Source organism: Protomyctophum bolini, assembly GCF_963924005.1.
Source record: "Protomyctophum bolini genome assembly, chromosome: 17".
Lineage (NCBI taxonomy): Eukaryota > Metazoa > Chordata > Actinopteri > Myctophiformes > Myctophidae > Protomyctophum > Protomyctophum bolini.
Window position 1 is genome coordinate 18,690,261 of NC_137878.1, and position 24,542 is coordinate 18,714,802.

The 24,542-nt window shown below is 41.5% G+C and overlaps 2 protein-coding genes across 3 annotated transcripts; one reads left to right on the forward strand and one right to left on the reverse strand.

Annotated features, from left to right (window-relative positions):
* Positions 1-1,771: 1,771 nt before the first annotated feature.
* On the reverse strand, positions 1,772-17,967 carry pbxip1a (pre-B-cell leukemia homeobox interacting protein 1a). 2 transcript variants are annotated; one of them, XM_080786938.1, is made up of 10 exons: positions 17,656-17,967; positions 16,676-16,802; positions 15,996-16,080; positions 15,759-15,826; positions 14,110-14,908; positions 11,029-11,277; positions 9,116-9,159; positions 8,830-8,925; positions 5,130-5,310; positions 1,772-4,239 (listed from the first exon to the last, which is right to left on the reverse strand). In XM_080786938.1, exons 2-10 carry the CDS (start codon positions 16,745-16,747, stop codon positions 3,209-3,211), a joined length of 2,625 nt encoding a protein of 874 aa, XP_080643064.1. In that variant the 5' UTR covers positions 16,748-16,802; positions 17,656-17,967; the 3' UTR covers positions 1,772-3,208. The 2 variants fall into 2 exon arrangements, with proteins under 2 accessions (XP_080643064.1, XP_080643065.1); XM_080786939.1 differs by lacking the exon at positions 17,656-17,967 and adding an exon at positions 17,453-17,549.
* A 771-nt stretch (positions 17,968-18,738) lies between these two features.
* cks1b (CDC28 protein kinase regulatory subunit 1B) lies at positions 18,739-24,067 on the forward strand. Its single transcript, XM_080788148.1, has 4 exons — positions 18,739-18,875; positions 19,069-19,141; positions 19,464-19,591; positions 22,856-24,067. Exons 2-4 carry the CDS (start codon positions 19,083-19,085, stop codon positions 22,897-22,899), a joined length of 231 nt encoding a protein of 76 aa, XP_080644274.1. The 5' UTR covers positions 18,739-18,875; positions 19,069-19,082; the 3' UTR covers positions 22,900-24,067.
* The last annotated feature ends 475 nt before the right edge of the window (positions 24,068-24,542 follow it).

Consider the following 24,542-nt stretch of genomic DNA (forward strand, 5'->3'; position numbering starts at 1 on the left):
GGGTCTGAAAGAGGCTACTCCGTCTATATAAGAGGGTCTGTTCGTCTGCTGTCTTTCCAGAGCTAATCTCGCAGCTGGACCGAACAGCTCCAAATTTCTCATGCACACAGTCTATTACAGAATCCCAGACTGAACCTTCCTGAAGTTCACTCAGTGGAGTGGGGGGTATATGGGCTGGAAGTTGGAACCAGGCAAACAGAATCCCACAATTTTTTGCTCACATATTCTATACTTTGAAATATTTAAACTTTTACTCTCTTGTGGTTAGGGATTTGCCCAAATGGGCAGATGTCATCAGTTAAGACTCTTTCAGAGCCAGCTGTCTAGTTTAAGGAAGTGGATGGCAATCAAATAAGGCTGAAACCTTGAAGTCATAGTATGACATACTGTATGACATAGATACGTCATAAGACTGTCCTAGTCCAGCCACAATGCCACATGACGTCTGAAATCCACAACCAACATTATTGACCCAGTATATTTCTTTACATTGCTTCTGTAACTGAATTTGCTGCTACTTTTGTTGGCCAGGCCCGTCTTGTTAAAAAGATACACACCTGGACAAATAAATATGTCACCAGAGATGTAAGCAGAAAATGCTGTCGTGTGCACCCGTCATTGATGGCTCCTCTGAAGAATGTAGTAAAGTATGTCTCTTTCAGCACACACAAGTACAGTTATCTGTGTCAAGCATTACTGAGGACTTGTCGACATATCCAGCCTGGGATGACCTTGCCCCACTGGTTGTGTCACTTGCCAGGAAATGCCATTGTGTGTACCTGTGTATGAGTAAGCGAATACTCATGCTGTTTCATCACAACTTAAATACCTCAGTCTAGTATCACAGCTATGACAATGGATGCCAGTCATTTTGTACCTTTTTACCTCAAACAGTACTGTAAGCCTGCATACCAATCTGGGCATTGGAATACCGATACAACCACCACCTAAAATATCCAAACTTTGATACAAGTTAATTGAATGGGACAGTTTGGTCCATTCATATAGACCTAAATGTCATTATCCTGCCCCACTGCATGAGTGGCAGCCCAGATGGTATGATATCGATACCAAACAGGCAATCGATATATATGATTTCAAACCACAGCAGTTAATCGTTTAAAGTGTAAACAAAATAAAGACAACAGAGGTTGTCAATGTGGAAACTTTATTAAACCTGCTAAGAGAGGACCTGACTTGTGACTGGGAAAATTAAACACTGAAATGTATCTTAAGATTCAACTTGATGCACAGGAGACTGGTTTTAAATTGTTCCTAATCACAAAGCCTGTTTTCTCAAGAAAGAAGAATCAATGTTTTAGAAATGTGCTTCACTGTAGGATTCTGTGTGTAGTAAATCAATCTATAATGCCTTTGCCCTTATAGCATTGGCAGGATTAAATGAAAACAAAATATCCCACAGGTATTTCTCTGTACATACAGCAGAGAAGATTGGTTTTAAGGAAAAAAAAACGAACTATTGAATACTTTGTGTAAACCATCTTACATTCGTTCTCTGCCCTAGAAATAGCAGTACCATTGTAAACAGTGTAAACTAGTGTGTTTTCAGCATGTGAGATATTTAGTCCAACGTATCAAACACCCTCTATGAAAGAAATTTCTTTTTCAAACAAAGGCACATATGCAGCAGCTAGCAAAAAGCTTTTTGAAAACCAAAATGACATAACTTAATATTTTCACATTCAATGTATACTTTCTGGGATGTGTACACAGCTTCTTACAACAGCGAAAGTAAAAGAACATTGCACAGTAACCGTACCAAGGATTTCTATATTTAAAATCACTTTAAAAACAAACTTGAACTTATTGAACATCCACCGAAAGGGAAGAAAACTACAATAGAACTACAAGAAAATAACAAACATTTCAAAAGTAATAAATTGTCTGCCCTTTTTTTCCTTGCAATCCTCATAATTGTAATGCAATTCTGTATGCCCATATTGTGTGTATCTTATTGTGCAATTTGTGCTGAATATACAATGGAAATATCCTATAAACCGGGTCGTATTGTAACCGGGGACTAGTCTTGAAAAATGGGGGTCGTCTTATAATCAGAGTAGTCTTTTATTCGGCACAATACGGTACTATTCAAAACACCTTTAGCATGGGTGATTCAAATGAAGGAAGAAAATCCTGTTAGAAAAACAACTTTTTTGGTAGTCAATCCTATTTGGGCAATTAAATAATTAAATTAAGCAATGTTTTGGTTCATGGGAGCATTTACTGCACTTTGTAATCTTTCATTTAAGGCTATGAGTGGCCATCTAAAAGATTAATTGTGATCGAAATAAGTGGAAAAAATAATTATATTTAGTAAATGTAAATCTATCAAACAAAGTGCCAAGCGTTTTAGTAGTTCTCAAATGTATCTATGGCTATTGGTTTGTCTTTTAAATTAAATGAAAGATGTCACTAGTTCATAGAGGTTTTCCATAAGCTGCCTGACACTTTGACTTGGCAGGGTAAAGACATCAGTCAAACGCAGAGGCCAAGTGCTAAAGGGCTCTCATACAGCACACAGTGAGCTGCTGTCTCAGAACTGGTCTGTCCTGCTCTGATTGTTGTTATCGTAGAGGTACATCTGGGAAGAGATCGTCAGGCATTGGCTAGTTTGCACTCAAATAATTTGAAAAAACATTTGTTTTAACCTGCTTGGTGTACTGTATGGGTGGGGTGGATCTGACATGTAGCTTGAGACACTGAGTAACAGACAGATGAGACAATCACAACAAAGTATCTGCATACTTTTGGATATCAACTGAATTGCCTTGATCTGGTCTAAAGTTAGCTAGAATGCGTTTTACCCCTTGTGTTTCTTACATTGCTTTTATGTAACCACATTTATTCTCTTTGTGATCTGCAACATTTGAAAATGTGTTAACTCACATAATGAACTACAACATGCAATACAGTAGGTGTTGAGAAAACACTATACATCTTAGGCAAATCCACACAACACAACACAACTGTGGGACTTTTTCTTGGGGGTGGCTTACCTGGCAGAGGAGGTCTAGCTTATAACTGGAAACATTTATGAGAGGCAAGATCACTCTTTGTGCCAAAAGCATTTTCTACTACAATTACAGCTCTTTAGAGAGAGTAGGGAACACATGTCCAGCTGTGAGAAGCCACCACTGCCACTGTACCTTGCTTGCGTTCTGTTCTGCCTCGGCTCCGCTGTTTCCATCTATGCTGTGGCAGAAAACTTCCAAAGGGCCTCACGCTCAAACTCCTCCATCTCCTTCTCCAGACTGTCATTGTCGCCCGGCCCGTCATCCTCCAAAATGTCTGCCATGTCCTCCAGGATGTCTGCCACTTCCTCGGCGAAGTCAGCGAACAGAACCCGGTCATGGGTAAAGACGTCGCCTTTGAAGAACTCCGCAGTCAGCTTGCGGATCTGGTCTTTGCTCTCTGTCGGAGAACCTTCCAGCTTGCTCAGGTAACCCTCCAGCAGCTCCTCAAATTCAGACAGCTCCACAGGGTAGAGACCCTCCTTGACGGCACAGTCTTCCACGCTGTTGCATCCCACCAGAGGGCGGACAATGCGTCGGAGCTTCACCTCCTGGTGCTTCCAGAAGTTGTCTTGGTTGTACTGGTGAGACTGGTGATGGTTCTGTTGGTGTTGATGGTGGCTGTGGGACGTCTTTGTTGGTGGGCTATGCCAGATTTTCTCCTTCCTTCTGTTATCTCTGTCCATCCTGCGCTCGTCCTTCTTCCTCTCCCACTCGTCCTGGTTTTTCCTCCATGCCTCTTTATGAGAGTTTTGCTTGTGCGACTTCCAGTCCTCTCTCCTCTCCTCTTTCTCTCTCCGGCCTCCGTCTTTGGCGTGCTTCATCTCCTTCTCTCCCCTCCATTCCTTCTTCTCCTCTTTCTTCCAGTGTTCCCTGCTAGCCTCTTTTCCCTTGTTCCCAGTCCACTTTGACTCCCACGGCTTCTTCTTGTCCAGCTTGTCAACCTGCTCAGACAGCCTCTTCTGGATCTCCTCCAGGCTGTCCCTCACGCCCTTCTTATGGCCTCCCTCTCTCTTCTTCATCCCCTCCAGCCTCTTTCTGCTCTCCTCTAGAAGAACCTTTTGTCTTTGGAGTTCTTCCTTCAGCCTGCTTCCATCTCTGGAGTCTCCCTTCTTCTCAGGTCCTGCTACTCTGTTCTGGCTGCTCTTCCCTGGTTCACTAGGCTGAGTATTTGGGATTGGTGCAGGTGTTGGCGTGGCCGGATTAGCTGCGGAGGAAGCATCACATCATTTGTTAGTATATTGTTGTGTTCATTCCCATATCGCTTCATTGGAAGGAATATATAAAGGCATAATACTTTATGACAATTGACATGGTTGTTCTGTGTGTTCCTCATTACTGATGAAAGATTATGTAGGTATAATGTATGACTTCAATGCCTTGTATAGTATATACACGTATGTGTTCTAAAGCAGAAAAATAAATCAAATTAAAAATAATGTTTAGGGGACTATATATTGCTGTAAATAAGTGGTTACATACATTTTATTTCATATTTCAATGGAATAAACCAGGAATCCCTCTAATAAATCACCTGAATTTATATGCATGATCATTTTAAGAATTGCTGAATAATATGGAATATTGAGGGGGAATGATTGTAGTGTGAAATAATCGAGACCCATCAGTACAAAGTAGGGGTGTTCCAATTCAAATATTGGAGTCCCTATCTTGAACCTTATTATTATTATTTTCTTTTGCTTTATTTAAAGCTTTTCCGTTCAGAGGAATCACAGGATCTGACTTTCATAAAAATACCTTATGGTATTTTGGAGATACCAATGGGGTCGGTGGTTGACCCCATGGTTGGTGCTGACACCATGGTCTTTAAGATTAGTTTAGCAACGACTGATCCAGTCATTTGGAGCTGTGAAAATCGGACAATTTAAAATCGGTGCCAGATCGAACGGAGCATCACTAGTACAAGGTGAAATAATAAACAATAAAATACTGTGAATTTCATCATACTTTATCTCATTACTCAAAAGGTAATTGCACATTTCTATCAATCACCTTCACTTTAATTCCCATGATCATTGAAGGGCTTCAGTCTAGCATGGGCTAAAAATAAATACCACAGTGTTTTGTGCAGTATACCTGTGAGCTGTGTAAGTTCAGTAACCCTGGCCCTTAGAGTCTCCAACTCCTCCTTCAGGCCAGGTAGGGAGGACAACTCCTCCTTCATCCTCCAGTTCTCTCTACCATTTCCACCATCCTTTGCTGCTGCTGCAGCTGATGCTGCTGCTTTCAGTGCCAAATCTAATCCTTCTTTCTGGGACTGAAATAGAAGAGAAAAAGGGGTAAAATTAAATTGCTTTAAAAGGGTCATTAGTCCGGCAGCCGACAGGCTTCTTTCGTTAAGTGGGAAATTTGGTATACTAGGCCTTACCCGTTCTGAATATATGAACACCAAATTATGTACGTTTATGTAATTATGTAATTAAGTGGGTAATGCGATGTAATAGACCACATTACTGATTGGGAGAGAATTGGCCTGTCTCGCTATAGCGCACAACACACGTAGGCTCCGCTATTGCAAACATCGCAGATTTATCCCCCAAAAAGCATGTTTTTGCAATAAACGTTTTAATAAAAAGCAAGGCTTTTGCACACCTACAGGGGGCGACAAGTACGTAGGAGAGGGTACGATGCCCAACAATAAAAAAGGAACAAACACCCACATACTGTCTTCAAATACAGTAAACAACTTTTAATAGGGAAACAGCAACGTTTCGGCCTATGCAGCCTTCATCAGGCTATCTTTAAGGTAAAGACATGCTATGCCTGCCATAGGATGTAAATGGTAGGGTTACAAGAAACCCCTGTAAAAAATTGCTCAATACTGACAGCCGGTCAGCAAGTGGATTCATGAATGTATATAGACAATATTTTAGGCCAATAAAAAAAAAAGACTACCAAATTTCCCACCCGTCCACCTCGGCTGCCGGACTACATGCAGTACACAACAGCATAATATACTATATACAAAATATTTGTGTGTTCATGATCTTGCCCAAGTGGTAATTTGTCCTCAGTTAAAAGGGCCAGGTACAGTAGGTAGGGTGACCAGATGCCTCTCTTTGCGTGGGACAGTCCCTTATTTTCAGACTTTTCATTCAGCCCACAAATCGAGACCATGTCCCACATTGTGACTGGCAGGCATCAGTGCTCATGCCCCATTAGTTAGTCCCCTAATAGTTGGTGTTCTGTTGTAAAGCTCCCTCATTGTCTCTTTTCCTGCAAGATGTGTTTTATGCAGGATAAAAATAACATGAGAAATATCGCCTATAGGCTACAGTATCAAGTCGGCCATACCACCCATGACCAAATTTAAATTTAAAACAAAACACGAGACGCCAGAGCGGTTTAATAACAACATGATAGGTAATATTAGGCCTATGGTCAAATGTGACATCAAGGCATTTAATAGCAACTTAAGTAATACATGAGTACATACAATTGTCCCACACAAGAGATACTTCTGTCCCTCAAATGAACAGTTTGGATCTGGTCACCCTAAAACTAAAAAACATCGCATGGATGCACCTGGGACGTATCCTCAGTGATGTATCCTGAGGTCAACGGGGTTTCGGGTCTCTCAACATCATACCCCTCACTCAGGCGACCCAGCCGGGAGTGATCAAGTCCCGATTTACGTCCCAGTAGCTACCCTCAATCAGTCCCACTAGGGACTGGGAAAAAACAGGGGCACACGATCCGTTGGAACTACTCCAGAACTACTCTGCCAGGGCTGGGAGGTACACTTCTGGCCTACTAATAGAATCACCACAAAGGGATCAGCAGCCAGCAACCAAAAGGTAGCTACGGTAGCAACACCACTTTTGGTCAGTCATCTTATTCAGGAATGCCCAATACTACCAATTGAAATAAAATAAAATAAAAATATTTAATGAAAAAGGTTAAACACTGGTTGAAGTCGGGCCAGAGGTGCGAACACGAATATGTTAAGCACATTTTTAATTGTTGAAAGTTCGGGAATGTTATTACTTTTGTACTTCAGAGCTCAGAGCTTCTTGCACGTCGTTTTTATAAAATTATTGTTTTTAGTAGGTAGAGTATATAGGCTTAACCAGGGACTGGGGTTGCAAATTAGCCTTGGCTATAAACCCCATATACAATGCAACGGTTTCATGTTTTTATAAGTTGACATTGTTTTTTTGTATTGTCTGCCAAGGACTGAATTGACTGATTTTTCAGCAACTCCAGCAGCGCCAACGACGCCTTTATCGTCTTTTTCAAACGGGTATAACATTGGACCAAAACAAAAAAAATTAAATTAAAATTAAATAAAAAAATGTATAGAGACTGGCGCTTAGGGACTTTTTGGCACTTCTTAATAGCGATGGATGAGTTAAATAAACGTATATATAAAATATAATAATATTTTAAATACAAAATAATGTGGTTCTTCTGTTAAGAGTATCGTAGTGATCAAGCTAGTGATATCCAGGACTATAAATGACATGATGGGCCACGAAATATGCATATGACCAGATTATGTACTTTATTATAAATAATTTTATCGTCTTTGTGCAAAATAAATACAATAGTGCAAAATGTTAGTGCTTTTATAATACTGAATATAATCATATTAACCGCACAATGTGCATACACACTCTGAATCATACCGTGTAGTGTATGCTGTAGTATTTGATGAAAACTATGATAAGGTTTTTATGACAATGACGGAAAATGCACAAAGTCAGGCGCTTGGGTGGCGCAGTGGTAAAGTCCCTGCCCATCACCACGGAGGTTGCATTGGGCTTTGTCGGGCATCTATGCAAACAGAATTGGCCCGTGTTTGGGGGAGGGAAGCCGGACGGGGGAGCGTGATATTAGTCATCATTGCATGTACTTCTATGGGCTGAGCAGGGTGTGTTGGGCGGTAGAAGTTGGACAAAGGCCCCATGTCCTCCCGGTGGGGGCCCCTCACTGTCAGGTGAGTCAGTAGGACAAAGGCCCTATGTCCTCCCGGTGGGGGCCCCTCACTGTCAGGTGAGTCAGTAGGACAAAGGCCCTATGTCCTCCCGGTGGGGGCCCCTCACTGTCAGGTGAGTCAGTAGGACAAAGGCCCTATGTCCTCCCGGTGGGGGCCCCTCACTGTCAGGTGAGTCAGTAGGACAAAGGCCCTATGTCCTCCCGGTGGGGGCCCCTCACTGTCAGGTGAGTCAGTAGGATACAACAGCAGTGACAACACAGAAATGTGTGTGGTGAGGAATGAATTGGCATAATGACTTATGGGAGGAAAAGGGGCTAAAAACAATTGGCTACTCTAAATAAAAGAAAGAAGATGCACAAGGCCATACATACTGTCAGTTGTCGACATCGTACATACTGTAAGATGGAGTTTGATTGGAAGAGATTGGCCACTGGCCAGGATTCATATTTATGCTTTTACTGTTACTGTAATTTGTTGACAGACGAAAAAGTAGTAAACATATGTAGTTAACACCATTTAGGCAGAACTGTAATTATTACATTGCAGTCTCTACACCTCTAGCCTCGGGTACCCATGCGGTACCATACGTTGTTATTGATCTCTGTGGGGATATTGATATTCATAGCAGTACAGTATGCATGAAAAACAAGCAAGAGGAGAGATAACTAAGATGTAGTAGCAATGTATATCTCTGTCGTGAATGAACAGTATGAGACTATCTAGTGTTTTAGTGGCCTTATAGTGTTGACGGGGTGTAGACCTACAGTATGCAAATAAAAATGAACAGTATCCAATTTACTAACACTTGGTATTAATCAACAAATGATATACACCGACCTCCAGCTGTGCTTCAAGTTGAGAGATTTGTTGGTTTTCCTGTGCCAGTTTTTCCAGTAGCTCTTTTACATAATGTGGATCACCATTAAGCCAGTCCTGTTTGAAAAATCCAAATTCATTGGCAAATAAATAACCAAATCATTACAGTGATTTATTGTGTTCATCATGTTCTCTTTGGGTATTTGTTTTTTTACCATTTCTTAATTTCAAGGCACATACCACACAACATGCAAATCTGAAAACATGAGAGTGAAGACAGACAAGGAGACATAATTCAAAGACAAACCTGGTTTTGTTCTCCATCGCTCAGTTCGGGGGAGTCAGAGTCATCTGTCAGATAAGAAAGTAACATGTTTCACATGCGTTACAACAGACACTCTTTATTGCCATGTTGCTGCCAAGGCCTCTTAGAATACCAATCGCTGTTGTTGTTAAATACTCATTTTATGAACTCTGGCACTACAAATAGGAAGTGTTGCTTTGGCATGGTGCTGGGCGCGCGGGGGGGGGGGACTTCTGGCGCGCGGCCCCTGGCCACGCGTCGAAAATTTTGATTGATTAATTAATTATATTAATTAATTCATTAGATTAATTAATTAATAAGATTAATGAAGTAAGATTAATTTGTATTATTGCTCTTGTAATGCTATTGGGGACACTGGGCAGGCACTGGGGAGGCACAGAGGAGACACTGGGGAGGCACTGCAGGCACTGGGGAGACACTGGGGAGGCACTCAGGGAGGCACTGGGGAGGCACTGGAGAGGCACTGGAGAGGCACTGGGGAGGCACTGGGGAGGCACTCAGGGGCAAACTGGGGAGGCACTGGGGAGGCACTGGGGAGACACTGGGGAGGCACTGGGGAGACACTGGGGAGGCACTCAGGGGAAAACTGGGGAGGCACTGGGGAGGCACTGGGGAGACACTAGGGAGGCACTGGGGAGACACAATAGGGAGGCACTGGAGAGACACTCAGGGGAAAACTGGGGAGGCACTGGGAAGACACTGGGGAGGCACTGGAGAGACACTGGGGAGGCACTCAGGGGAAAACTGGGGAGGCACTGGGAAGACACTGGGGAGGCACTGAGGGGACACTGGGGAGGCACTGGGGAGACACTGGGGAGGCACTGCAGGCACTGGGGAGGCATTCAGGGGGACACTGGGGAGACACTGGGGGGCACTGCATGGGCAGACACTGGGGTGGCACTTGGGGAGGCACAGGGGAGGTACTGGACATTTCATATCACACACACACACACACCATGATTCACTAGCCCCCTCAAAAAAAAAAGCTTGGCATGGTGCGATTTATTTCAAGCATGGCGCAGCGCCATGCCAACAACATTGTGCAAGAAACCCTGTACAGAGTTTAGCGTTGTTACTATAAAAATGTTACTTCAACTTTTACTTAATTCTTTCCCAAGTCCGTATATATACGTTGGTTTTTTCAACCAAGGTTCATGTTTTAGTTTGTTATTAGAGAAAGTAAAAGATGAGCGTACATTTTGTTTAATTAGCTGCTTTCGTTCAATTTACGGATTTTAGCTATTTTTGGACAGGGGAGGGGGGGCATTCAAACATGGGGCAAAATATGTAATTCTTTACAACATTTTATAGCAATTTATTTATATTTTATTTACTATAGTCCTACTGGACCCCATAAAATGACATCTGGCTACAAAAGAATGTTAAGGGGGAGGTGACAAACATATTGAGCCTACAACACACAGTATGGCATACCCCTAGTACCCCCCTTCACATTCAGTAGATCCCGTGATCTTGTGTGGCCAGATGAAATTTCCTGGAGTCTAGTAGGACTATAGTAAATGATAATAAAGAAATCGCCGTAAAATGTTGTAAAAAAATATATGTATTTTTTACTTAGCCCCATGTTCGAACCCGTCAAAAATTGCTAAAATCGCTAAAACGAAAGAAAGCAGCAAATGGAAAAAAGTTAACACCCATCTTTTACTTTCTCTAATAACAACCTAAAACATGAACCTTGGTTGAAAAAGGGTGTGTGAAACACAGTTTGAAACAGATGAGGATTTAGAGATCATGGTTCAAGGATTGTTAAAACAATATTCACATTTGTGCATTCAATTAAACATACTCATGCCAAACCCTTTACAATCACATGCAAATCTGTAAGAGTTTAAGCCAGGTGGAGTAGATTAACATCTTCTGTTATCTGAACTCACCGGAGAGGAAAAGGGAGCCTAAGCAGAGTACGACTAGAGCACCCACAATGCATCTGTTCATGGAGAACACACGCTTCTCCTCCTTCTTCTGGACCAGCTGGAACACCGCATCCTCCTCCTCGTCATCCTCATCTGATGTTCTTGGTCTTGGGGCTTCAAAGAACGGCACATTCCTCCTTCTTAGACCGTCGTCATCACTGCTGGTGTCACCTCTAGCAAAGACAAAACTAGTGGATGTCTGAACGTGAGCTGAAAAAAGAAAAGAAAAATAAAGCTAAAATGATAGATGTAATGTAAAGTACTGCACATACAGTATAGTGTGCATGTGTTTTAAGGTGAGACACCCCAGGTGAAATCATGATTTTTCTTTTTTTTGCTATTTTGCTTCCTAAACATGTTTTCTTTCAAACTAAAGCAAAATACACATTAAAAATACAGATTTAGATGTTTAGTTGGATAGTTTATTTTAGCCAATGACAGCTCGTTTTTCGGGGTGAAAAGCCACCATCTCTATTTTCATGATTGGTTGTTGGTACAAAGGAAGTGACCATATTTGGATCAGACCACAGTCAGCTTGAGGTCCAGACCTTTCCAATGATATATGCCATTATATGTTGTTGCCAAGGTTTGGATGAGATATTTTGTCTCAAAATAGTGGCTTCAAATAAAACGTTTTGGAATTTTACAATACAAATCTTTAAAGGCCGTTTTCTCAAAATGAGTTTTCCTCATACTTGGGACAAAGAATTTCCACTTCAGTTGAACTCACATACACCAAACTTTCCAGTCTTATTCATAACTATATTCCGCAGACATTTACACATGGATTTGTTGATATATCATTCACAGCCTGATTTACATCACATTTTATACCAAAAAAATGCCGAAAATTGGGTTTTTTATGCCTGTTGACACTATTTTCTGATTTGTGGAGTGATAATTAGAGATATCAAAAATCCCATGTGTAATTTTCTTTGTCTCTAATGTGTCAACAAAATGAAATGATCATTTTGAACCTGGCTTTATCCGATCTTCAGATTTATCGTCCCGAAATGTATGCAAATTAGCGCATATAATGCCTAATTTGCATATTTAAACATATAATTTCAGAAAACTTGTAATACAAAAAATCTTAGTTTTAATATAAGTAATCAACTGGAGAAGTTTCATTGTGATAGCTATTATTTAACTTTTTTTCCCTATTCACCTGGGGTGTCTCGCCTTAAATAAACCAATAATACATGTGGGCCTAAATTAAAAAAACAGTGACTGCTAGATACTAACAGTCACTGTGTCTATCGATCAGAGGAAAAGCTCATGTGCCAGAGGGTCGGAAAAACATACTCGACAATTCATTAATTTTAAAGATTTTTTTTTACAAAAAATGTCAGTGAAACTGGAAAAAAAGGGAGTATTTTCTCACTAAATTGTAACAATATTAATTTCATGCTTGAAGGCGTTTAATTTCTCAGCAGGGTGAATGCCTGCTTGCCATAACAATGATCTTCCAGTCACCAGCCTGCTGTGAAAACATATTCACAAGTTGTTCTAAGTGTCCCTGAGCAAGACATTTAACCCCCAACTGCTTTCTGCAAGTAGTATTACATTAATATTTAGGATGGAAATACTAAGGATTTTCACATGTGCAAATGTACCGTGAGTCAGTGACATAATATGTCACTGACATTCACGTTTTCCAATTGTTGTTGTGGTATATTATACCACAACAACAATTGGAAAACGTGAATGTGAAAATGACTGGAATCCCATCACATCATTGAGCTCTCTCTGCTGTTGTTTTGTTTTGTGATCCAATGTCATCATAACTGGATAAAATGCAAGACAGAGTCTACCACATCACCTCCACCTCCTACCACATCACCTCCTATGTGGTAGCCGGATGAAACACATTTTCGAGCAAAGTATAAATCAGGTTTAATTGTCTTCTGGTGTGTACATGTCGTCAGTATCAGTTCTATAAATCAGCCGACAGGTAGTGGATTAGCTACAACACGAATATTTGCCAGCATAATCCCTTAAACCAAATTCCAATACCCAAAATCTCAGCCACTCGAGTCGCTCACTCACACACGCTCACTCCAGCATGGTGTTACGTTGAAATTCGTGACCTGACGAAATATGTAACCCTCTTGTGGACATCACATAACTTACATGGAGGTCTGTGGCCTAAATACCGCTATAGGTTTCATTCTAATAAACACACTGCAATGATTTATGTTCAGACACAGACGTTATGTGATGTCTACACGTTTGTCACATATTTCAGCAGGTTACCAATTTCACTGTAACACCCCCATGCTGGAGTGTGTGTGAGTGAGCGAGTGGCCAAGATTTTGGGTATTTGAATTCAGCTCTAGGCATAACAGTAGCCAGTACCAGTATCTACTTCCTGAAGGATAGGCAAGCAAAAATTACATTATAAAAACATAGCTGATATTTCACCCTACTGCATTCGGAATGAGGTCTTTTTTTTTAATGATATGCCAAATGCCTAATTGGAGAAATGTTTATGAAAGAATAAGACAAAGCTAGTAAAGCCCAAAAGTAATACCCCCAGTGTATAAATAATAAATCACACCCGTGTGAACTGAGTGGTGCAACTCCCCTCTCTCGCCCCTCCTCTCTCTCTCATTAGAAGGCAACAGTGCAGCACTATCTCTCTCTCTCTGTTTCTAGCACAACAGTGCCCCTACTGGTACTCATAGTCCTACCACTGGTGCTCATGGCCACATAGGTAGTCACATAGGTGAACACGGACATTGCGGTTCCTTAGAGTGGTTGCACCACTCAGAAATCAGACCTGTCTGAACCGAGTGGTGCTGTACTGTACTTGTATTGTACGTGTGTGTGTGTGTGTGTGTTAGGCTGCGTAACATTGACACTTGGTGGTGAAAACAAACGATATTTCCGTGCTTAAGACATACATACATACAGAGGGACACACATTGCTGCGTATAGGAGTGGCTAGCACCACTCAAAAACAATGCATGGGAACTTTCCACTGAACAAAAAATAGTGGTTCTCATAGCATCTTGATTCTTGAATAATCCCATACTGTACCTTCTACTTCCTTAGCCTGGGTCACTTTCTCAGGCATCTCAATTTCATCCTTCTCTACTGCTGGTTCCTCTTCTCCCGTCTCATTTGGTCCAACAATCTCTGGTGCTGATACCAAAGCCTCTGGTTCTGAGGCCTCTGACACCAAGCCTTGTGGTGCTGGGGCGTCGGACACCCAGGCCTCTGGCACTGAGGCCTCTGACACAAAGGCCTCTGGTGCTGAGGTGTCAGAGACGATGGTCTCTGGGGCAAAGGATTTTGGTGTTTTGACCTCTGGTGTTGTGGCCTCTGTGACTGGACTTGGTGGATCAGAACTCCCTGAAGCTGGGCTAACACTGGCATCAACATGGGAAGGTGGCTCGCTGGAGTTAAGGGTTTCCACCGGATGGCTAACCTCTAGTTCTGTGACAGGGTCAACACTTTCCACAACAGTAGGCGCCATATCAGTGGGGATGTCAAGCATAGGTTCTGCAGGGGAGGTGAACTCTCGCACAAAAGGAGCAGGGCTTGACTCTGGCTCAAGTTGAGGCTCAGGCTCAACATCAAGCTCAATCTCCTCTGGAAAGGGTTCAGTGAAAGGAATGTCAAGTACAGCTCCCACACTGATGTTGGTGACAAAGGGTATGGCACCCAATTGGTCATTGTCGCTGGGGGAGCTGGTTACCATGTCGTGGATAATTGGAGCCTGGCTCTCTGTGTCATAGTCCAGAGGGAGAAAGGGGTCAGTGGGAGGAGTATGTGACAGAGTGGGACTGGAAGGTACTGGACCCACGCTGGATTCTGGAGAGGTTTCTTGACATACCTAGAATCAAAAGGTAATAGCATTAGTATTCGGCATATAAAAGCGTTCCCAGTTTAGCTTAATTCATAAGAGAATTAGATTAACATACGATTTGGGCATTACATTGTAATGGGGGCCAGCTATGCTGAATATGTAAGTACTATAAAGAGTATTAGCTAGTCCCCACAGGAATCCGGAAAAAAAGTCTTGATTCAGCGGAGAACATTCCTAATTCAGCGGAGAACAATCCTTGATTCCGTGGCTTAGATAATATTCGTGGACAGCTAAAATTACCAATAGCTGAGACAGTTATGTAGAGAAATCTGACAGGCATTCAAAAGGAACTAAAATGTCATGTTAACGTCCTGTAAGTAGACTTAGAAATAAAACTATTGTTGACTAATCATTACACGTGGCTCTTATTTTGAAGAGGAAGTCAGCGCACAGGAAGTTATTCAGTGCTTCTGCTAAACCAAACCATGCATCTTGAACAACACTGGGATTACTTAAACATGGAACCTGCAGCAGTATGTGAGTAATTACTTTTATCTGTGTTGGACATTTGTTTTGGTTTCAGTGGTTGAGCTGCTGGGGTTGAGCTGCTTAACGACTAAACGTCTGTATCCCGGGAGTAAAAACGGGGGCATCCGACTATTCCACAAACATTCTACTATTCCCGGGGTAAAAACGGGGGCATCCGACTATTCCACAAACATTCTACTATTCCGCGGACGGTCGAGAATTCCACGGGCGGCTTTGAAATCAGAGGTAAATTCCGCAATCGTGGAATCGCGGATTCCTGTGGGGACTAATTAGCTAAACCCTAGAAATGTGTCATGTTATGTCAATCTTCTGTGTAATAGTCACTGACCTCGTGGCCCTCCTCAGACAAGATTGTTTCTATTGGAATCTCACTTGACTTGATCTCCATAGCTGCCCCTGGAATAGCATTAATACAATGTCAAACAGGCAATGATGAATTTGTCAACCTTTTATCATTTCACACATTTGAAGAAAGTACTCGGTACAAAATGAAAATAAAATAAATAAAAAATAAAATAAAGAAGTCAAAGTTAAAACACATTTAATCCTCTTTGCTAAGCACTACCTGCCAGTTCCTCTGAGAGACTAGAGACATCGCCCAGGCTCTCAGTGCCATCATCAACTGCGCCTAGATTCTCCACAGCAGCTTCCTATAGAGAACAAAGGTCAAAGGAGATGAGGGTTACAAGCAGCTAAGCCTCCACTCCACTCACCTTGACATCCCAACCTACTTTACATGAGTTATCGCATGCCACAGGGATGTGAAGAGGCTACACACTCACAAGTTTATGTAACGCAAATGAGACTACCACACACACCCACACCTGCAACCCTACCAGTCACCCATGCACACCCACAGTTTGAGGGGTTAATTACAACAGCAGAGAATAGCTGTAACACACATTTCCCCACAAAACTGGAGGAAAATATACTGTTGCTAGATAATATTGTCTGTCTGTGCTGTGTAAAAATGTTTCATCATCTCATTCTCAATGCGTGTTTGTGGTGGAGGGTATATTCAATATATCATGTAACAGTTGGCAATTCCAAGATTTTAAGCTTGCTTCCTTCGCATTTGTTGTAAGTAAAGTCGTGTTGTGTGCGTGCATAAAAGCATTACCTGTCATGTAAATTTCATGTCAAATAAAGTAAACTGGGGGTCCTTGAAATGAAAACGTTTGAGAGTCACAGTCACTGGTCTGTGCATGCATGCAAGGCCTCAGTGCTGAGCTGGCTTTTTCTTACCTCAGGGGAGAGGAGGGTCCAACTATTTGTTGAGGAGCCGGTGCTGCCTGTACTGTTACCGTTGTCAGACATCGCCCTCTTCAGGCTTAACTAAGCATAAGACAGGCTTCTGATTCAATGTGGAATCCTGCAAACGATCGATGACAGAAATAACACCACTATGTTGAACACGCCTCACCACAAGCCTGTAGTAGTAAGCCAACTAGCCACATTATTGTCTAGGTTCATTGGGCCTTTTTGTAATTTAGAACAGATCACTCAAGACATAAGTGTATGGAGTGTCAAATTATAGCCAGATTGTGCGTATCATGTGTAGTGTATCAACATGACAAACTATAGTGTTTTCTATCATCGTTGAAAGACACAACCTTTGGTTTGGACTGTCACTGATTCTAGTTTGACAATTCGATCCTTTCCTTTGCGATGAATAAAAGATTATTTTTCGGTTGCCAGTTGCCACAACACAAGTTATATAACGCTTGGTGACATCCACGATGCGCACGAATCGATGCGTTACGTACACAGTACACTCCATATAGAAAGGGCAAAAACACATTTCTTGATTGCATTCATCATCGATGTTATTAATATGGAACCATTCATCCAGGCTCTCTCTCTCGCTCGTGTTCAATCTAGAGTGGACAGCTAAATGACCAGAGACGTTAAAATCCAGAAATATGCAACCCGTTGACTGCCAGAAAACAAAACAAGGATTTATACTCACTTAGAGCCCTATATTTGAAGCTATGTTTACAATATGAAACCATGCGAACGAACCTAAATGAAAAGGCAGTGATTGTAGGCTTCGCATGTTGCTTCAAATTTCAAGGTCTATTCATGATGGTAAACAAAGGATGGTGGCTGAATATTCCCACTATTCTCTTCCGTGTTCCCATAAAGCACCCCCCATGCAAGCTGGCGTTTCACACCGTCACGCCTGTTATTTTACAACACATTATACCCGAAGAATCACATTTTACCTCGCTTTGCATTCACAATTCCACGTGTATTTTGTTTTTCTTCAAATACCTCCTTTTTTACAATGAACGCACTAAGCCGCTTTCTTTCTCCTGAACTTGGTAACTTTGGGAATTCCAAACTGCGTCACGGGAAACGCAGGCGCGTCTTCTCCAATGGGATTTCAGATCAGGCCACGTTGCCACCGCCCCTAAACCCGAGGCAGCCAATCGGAACGATGTGTCGTGTCAGGGAAAAGGACGCATATTCTCAGCTTGATTGACACTTGCAGGTGAAAGTAGCAGATGATGAATATAGATAGCTTTTTCAATGGGTTGTTGGGTGAACTTAACACTGAAGATACATGCGTGGCGACGTGCACATATATACTGAACTCCCACCAGCCCTACACTGACACGTCTGCAGAGCTAAATCTGTCTGGGGGAGTCAGTGGGGACCTTCCAGTGTGGACAGCCCCTCAGGCTGGTTGCATGACCACGACCATGTGTTTCATCATAATGTCCCCCTTTATGTGTGCCACATTTGGCGCATCTGTTGTCTGTGTGGAGTGTGGTTATACTGGTTGTTGGCACTTTTACTTCTAAACCAAAAGGAAATGCCACTCGGAGCTCTGTAGTTAACTGTACCGTAATTTTACCTAAGAAACGTTCATTCATATGTTGTTAAGCCTTTACTGTATACACAATCTTATAAACACATCAATTGTTTTCTTCATTTACGTTCCATGAGAAATTTATGAGAGTTGAAACGTATCTATTTTTACTTTGCAGTGCATTACCGTGCCATTTACTATAAATTATTAGCGACGCGTAGCAGACCACTACGCTACGCCCCTGATCATAATAATAACCAAAGATAATAACAGAATGGTCATGGATTTTAAGCACTACGCAGCCAGGAACCAATCACAATTCGCTTCCTTTTTACTGACCAATCATGAGACTGTGTGGAAACGTAAAGTCATTTCCGGTGACAGACACGGCTGACCAATGGAAAACAACCAGCATCGGCTCTTTGACCAATGGGGGGCAGTGAGGGCTTTTTGAACGGTGAAAGGCGGGTTCAAGTCATATTCGAGAGGGAAACAAAAGCGAAGCGTTCACTTCATGCTGCAGTGCACGCCGTGTCAACAACTACAAGAACAAGACGCTAAACATCGGAATAATTTATTAACTTTATAGCAAGCTTTATAGCCGTTTATTCATCGTAAATATCACATAAGGTAAGCATTCACTAGATATAAGCTGCAGCCAGTAGCGATAGCTAAAGGATCTCTTAGCAGACCTTAGTGTTCTAGCTGTTAGCCATTTAGCAAAGAACTGACTTGTGTTGTCCCTTCTACATAATCGACGAATAAATTATGAATTTTGATATTGCCAGCTAACGTTGACATGTCGCCCTTTTTTCATAAACAGACAATCGCCACGCCATGTCCAATAAACAGATCTACTACTCTGACAAATATGATGATGACAAATACGAGTACAGGTATGACACTACTATAGTCAAAACTATTCAAATGTACTATTACAGTAGTTTACAGCCATGTTAATTATCCTGCACAATGTACACATTCAACTGTGTCGCCATCGGAGGCGGATCGATTTTAAGTTGATGAGGCTGTGAAGGTAAAGATTGTGGGGCCTGACATTTATCAAAAACTATGCTCTTTCTCTTTGGTCATCTGTACGCTCGACAGTCGGAGCTGCTGTCCAAATGATGACGTACCTTGGCTTGGGTCAGTTCTTCATGATGATGATTTTGTTATGTCATCCGTTCATCTTCGAATTGTTGCCTTCTGTGTCGACAGGCACGTGATGTTGCCCAAGGATATTGCTAAGCGTGTCCCCAAAACCCATTTGATGTCGGAGACTGAGTGGAGGAACCTCGGGGTCCAGCAGAGCCAAGGATGGGTGCACTACATGATCCACCAGCCAGGTACATAATACCGTAGTCTCTTATGACTCCATCAAATCCAAAGGAAAGGAGTGTGCTGTTTTTCCTTAATTATTTTGATGATGGGTTCTCAATTTGGGTACATAATAATACAGCTTGTACAAAATGTGCCAAGGCCAAAACGGTGGTGTTGGGATGTGGTATACAACAGTGAAGTTCTCAAACCTGTGACAAAGGACTTTTAAGACCTACTACCGAAGAGCATTACTGCATCAAAAGTAATCAGCAAACTATATATATATTTAAAAAAAATAGCCAAATACTCAAATTGTGACTGAGGCAAAGGATTGTGAAAATACAAAATAGCTGATCTACAAACTCAACGCTGTGAGCTTGTAGATCTGCTATTTTTAATCAATGTTTGTTGTGTGTGTGTGTCTGTCCACATCCCCAGTTCAAATATGATTATTATTTTGGGGGTCCCCCAATTAAAAAATATGATCAATTTGAGGGGTTGCGGGCTCCCTGCCTGAAAAGTTTGAGAGAACCACATATACACATAACCAGGATTTGCACTTTGTAGTCAGGTATTTGAATTATACAGATGTATATTTTGTGGACTTAATATTTACATCTTAACATGAATATTTATATTAATTTGCGGTCTCCCAAACCTCATGTTGGAAGCCACAAATCTTTAGATATTGTATGATTAGAACATTCTTGATAAACAATATTCCTGTAGAAGGTGGTATTCAGCTTGATTCTTGTTTTTACGTAGGTGTAACTGTTATCAGATCGACTACTGGTATCGATACAGACTATGGACTAGTGTCTTCTATGTCAGAGTCTATGGTATTGACTTTTTTTATTGTCATCGTCATCTGGGGACACCCCCAAAATCATGTCTGCACAGCTTGAAAACCACTCGTTCTCAACCTTTTTTGGCTGGGGACCCAGCGATTCTTTTTTTTAATATATAATCTGGGCACCCCCTCCAAAATTATTTGGCGACCCCCTGAGGGGACACCCAGGTTGAGAATGCCTGGTCTATCCCACCCCTGTGAAAACTAGTTTGACAAGTACAAATACATTGCGTTAATGTATCTGTGGTATGTGTAAGAACATTAACTGGTGAATCATGAACTTGGTAGGGCACAAAAATGAAGCATTTGGGCCTGGGCCGTGGCTCAGCGGTCCAGGCACCTTGGCTGGTAATCCAGTCTGGCAGTGTGCCGTGGGTTCGACTCCCGATCTCGACGGCCTTTACTGCATGTCTTCCCCCCATCTCTCTCCCGATTTCCTGTCAGTCTACTGTAGTACTGTCTATCCCTCCATAAAAAAATTAAAATAAAAGTGAAAGCCACAAAAAAAAAAACATTTGACTAGTTTATATGAATTCCAGGTTTCTGTACAGGGTTGCACAACATTTTCAGGGAAACAAACCTAATTCATGAAAATTGCCATGACAATTGGTTTAACAGCATTTTATTTTTCAAGTAACATTATTTGACCAAAATCAAGGTCTTCTTATTCTTAGAACGCTAAGTACATAAACACAATAACACATGCATGTGTAATAACCTGAGCCTACCATTACTGGTAGGCTAAGAGCAACATTATGGGCGGCTGTGGCTCAGGAGGTAGAGCAGGTCGGCGGCGGTTCGAATCCCGGCTCCACCTGTCTAGTGTCTACATGTCGAAGTGACACTGAACCCCAAATTTCTCCCGATGTGCTGGTTGGTACCTTGCATGGCTTCCGCCGCAATCAGTATATGAATGGGTGAGTGAATGTAATGCACAATCTATGTAAAGCGCCTTGGATAAAGGTGCTATATAAATGCACCATTTACAGCAGAGCAACTAATGTAATAATCATATCAGAAAATATAAAACTGAGAAATCCTCAATGCAGCGTTGATTTAACGTTGCGAATTTTGCAATCTAATAGATAAATCCCAGCACACATTTTGTACACCACTTATTTATAGAACCTCAATGGAAACAAGTCTTTTTATTTTTTGGGGCTTTTTTCTTTTGCCTTTTTATTGATAGAAGTAGACAGGACACGGGGAAAGTTGGTGTCCTTAAGCAAGTGTCCTTGAGCAAGACACTGAACCCCTAATTGCTCCTGTTGTGCTGGTTAGTGCCTTGCATGGTTTCCGCTGCCATCGGTGTATGAGTTTGTGTGTGTGAATGTAATGCACAACCTATGCAAAGCGCCTTGGATAAAGGCACTATATAAATGCACCATTTACCATTTCTATAATAAATACTAATAGTATAACTCTTTATAAACGCATCAACCAGCACTGGATCTGTATTATTATTATCTACTGTAACTGTATATTATTTGGCGCTTGCCGCTTGTTGTGCCGCTACAGCTTTGCCTGTCAAACTGCGCATTCATTTTCTTCTCTCTCCGCTCGCTGCTCGCACTGTCATCCTGTCTAACGGGGAGGCGGGTGGATGCGAGGGAGCGCACGGCAACTGGCATGATAATTAGTGGGTCGCGGGGGAGACACAGCAAAGTTTGTTAGGATCGGGACTCGAACCCGTTACACACTGTCATGCTGGGTTACCACTTACCAGCCAAGGTGCCTGGACCGTTAAGCCCCAGGCTTAGCCTTTATGTCAGACTGTATACCAGTGTACCACATGCTGTTACATTTCTGACTTAAGTATTCAATGAATCAAAAACTGCATTAGTCAATCCCTCCTTTTCTTTTTCGCTTTCTTCTGCAGAAAAAACAGACACACCCTTCTCTTAGAAAAAGCCTATTTAAAGACAATGCTAGGGACCATTTGTAATGCCTGCTGTTGCACCTTTTCTTATTAAGAGAATACATAACGGGTTGTATGGGCTATGGCTATCTGGTTACTTGCAACCTTTGACACCACCACCATATGCTCACTGCTCAGCGGGTATACAGAACCACCTTCCCAAGGATTCAAAGGGTGCACAGATTGGCAAAATAAATCCTGAGATTTATGAGAAAATATAATAGTGTTTTGTCTTAGAGCTCCGATTCTCCGTTACGCATAGCTAAACATAACTTTTAGCTTGGCACTTTAGCTTGGGCACTTGATTTAAAAATGTCCAGTATTCTGTATCCTTTTTACCATTAATATGACAAATGTAAATGCCACCCACCAGTGTTTTGCTGCTCATGTCGACATCTTAAACTATACTATACTGTTACTGCAGAATGTTTTCACCAAATGTTATGACCTACCCAGAAACGGGATGAGTTGCTATGGTTCATGTGGTTAATCTTGTTTTTTCCTTCTACCCTTTTTACACAGAGCCACACATCCTGCTGTTCAGGCGCCCACTGCCTTGCAAATGAACTTTTGAAGGGGAGATTCTTGGGGTCCAGAGATGATTGGCTCTATTGGGGAGCACCACAGACCCAACTACACACCACAAATGGGGATCACGTTTTGATAGATTGACTAGCTCACTGTGAGTGGAAGATGATCTTGGAAAATCATTATCTGAAGCTCCCTGGTTGGGCACACTGTCTTGGACCTGGAGAGAAGGATGGACCCAGTAATGAAAAGAGAGGGAAAAGTACTTTTGAACACAAAGATCATGACGCCTCTTTTGGAAAAATACTTGGTGCATCTGCAATCTGTGACTTACCACTTGCCGGCTATGTGCAAAACGGCACACACTGTCCTGTCAACTTAATATCCATTTTTTTCCCCCTCTATCTTGCGTCTTACTGAATCTGTATCACTGTACCATTCCAAGCTTTTAAAATGTTTGTCCTTGTGATTTAACATCTGGGGAATGAAACTTGTTAAACAGATTCTAAACCAGTGTATTCTGTGCCAATGTGTCTCTTATTCTCATTGTTAGATCCTGAGCCTGCTAGTAGTGAGAGCCTCATAAGCAAGCATGTCCTTTAAAAAAAAAGAACTGAACATGATGTGTGACACTCAGTATTTTCCCCATCCTTATATATTTACCATAGAAAAAAAGTACCTTCGAGTTTGCAATTCTTTCACTAAAGTAGAGAAACATACCAGCCACAGATACATTTTTACCAGGCATGAGCTTCTGGCTGTTGATAACCCACTGTTGCTAAAGTGTTGATGGTGGTTTTTAATATGTGGTATGCTGCTGCTCAGTTTAAATGACTCTGTAACATGACATTTAATCTTAATCAAGCACATGGAAAACCTGCATCTATGTAAGTGGCAGAAGCCTCGGATGCTGAGTAATGCAGCCAGTTTACTATTCTTCAAGGTGAATTGATTGTACTGATCAGCTGCTCCAATATTTATAATTTTTTATTCCCACTTTGAAATAAAAGTTGAAGCCATTGTACTATCTTGATGTTTGTTAACAATAATGAAGTCTCATTGTATAGATTTATGGTTGTATGATTGGATTATGACATGGGAACATAGCCGTGACCTTGATATTTGGATGCAGAAAGTACCAAAGTATCAAATTTGTAGTCTTGAGATGGTTCAGAAATGAGCATTAAACCTTTACTGACATGCAGACTTGGGCTTTATGTTTTTATACCATGCTTTAGTTATGATTATGTGCAAATACTGTTTTCATTGATTTGAGTTTATCTCTCACAAGCCAAGATTTTCTAAAGTGATGTATCCTTTTTTTTAATATATACTTGCTGAAAATAATTAGTTGGTCTCTCCCCAAAATGACTTGTAATCAGATTCAGGGATTGCTTAAGGAGGATTTGTTTAGGTTTGTAATACCATGTCATTTTCAAAGAGTAAACATATTTTGTATTCAAAATTATGGATGTAATTTAAAAAATGATGTATAGCTGACTTTGTAATGTCCTGTAAAAGTACATTTTCGTCGTTTAAAAATGTGTCTGATGCACTCAATCTATTCTACATCGGGTAGATTAAACCATGGCTTTGAACAAATCTAATTTTGAGTGTACTTTATCACTGTAGACTCACTCAGTGTAATTAAACCACAGTTAGTTTATACTTTGTCATACAA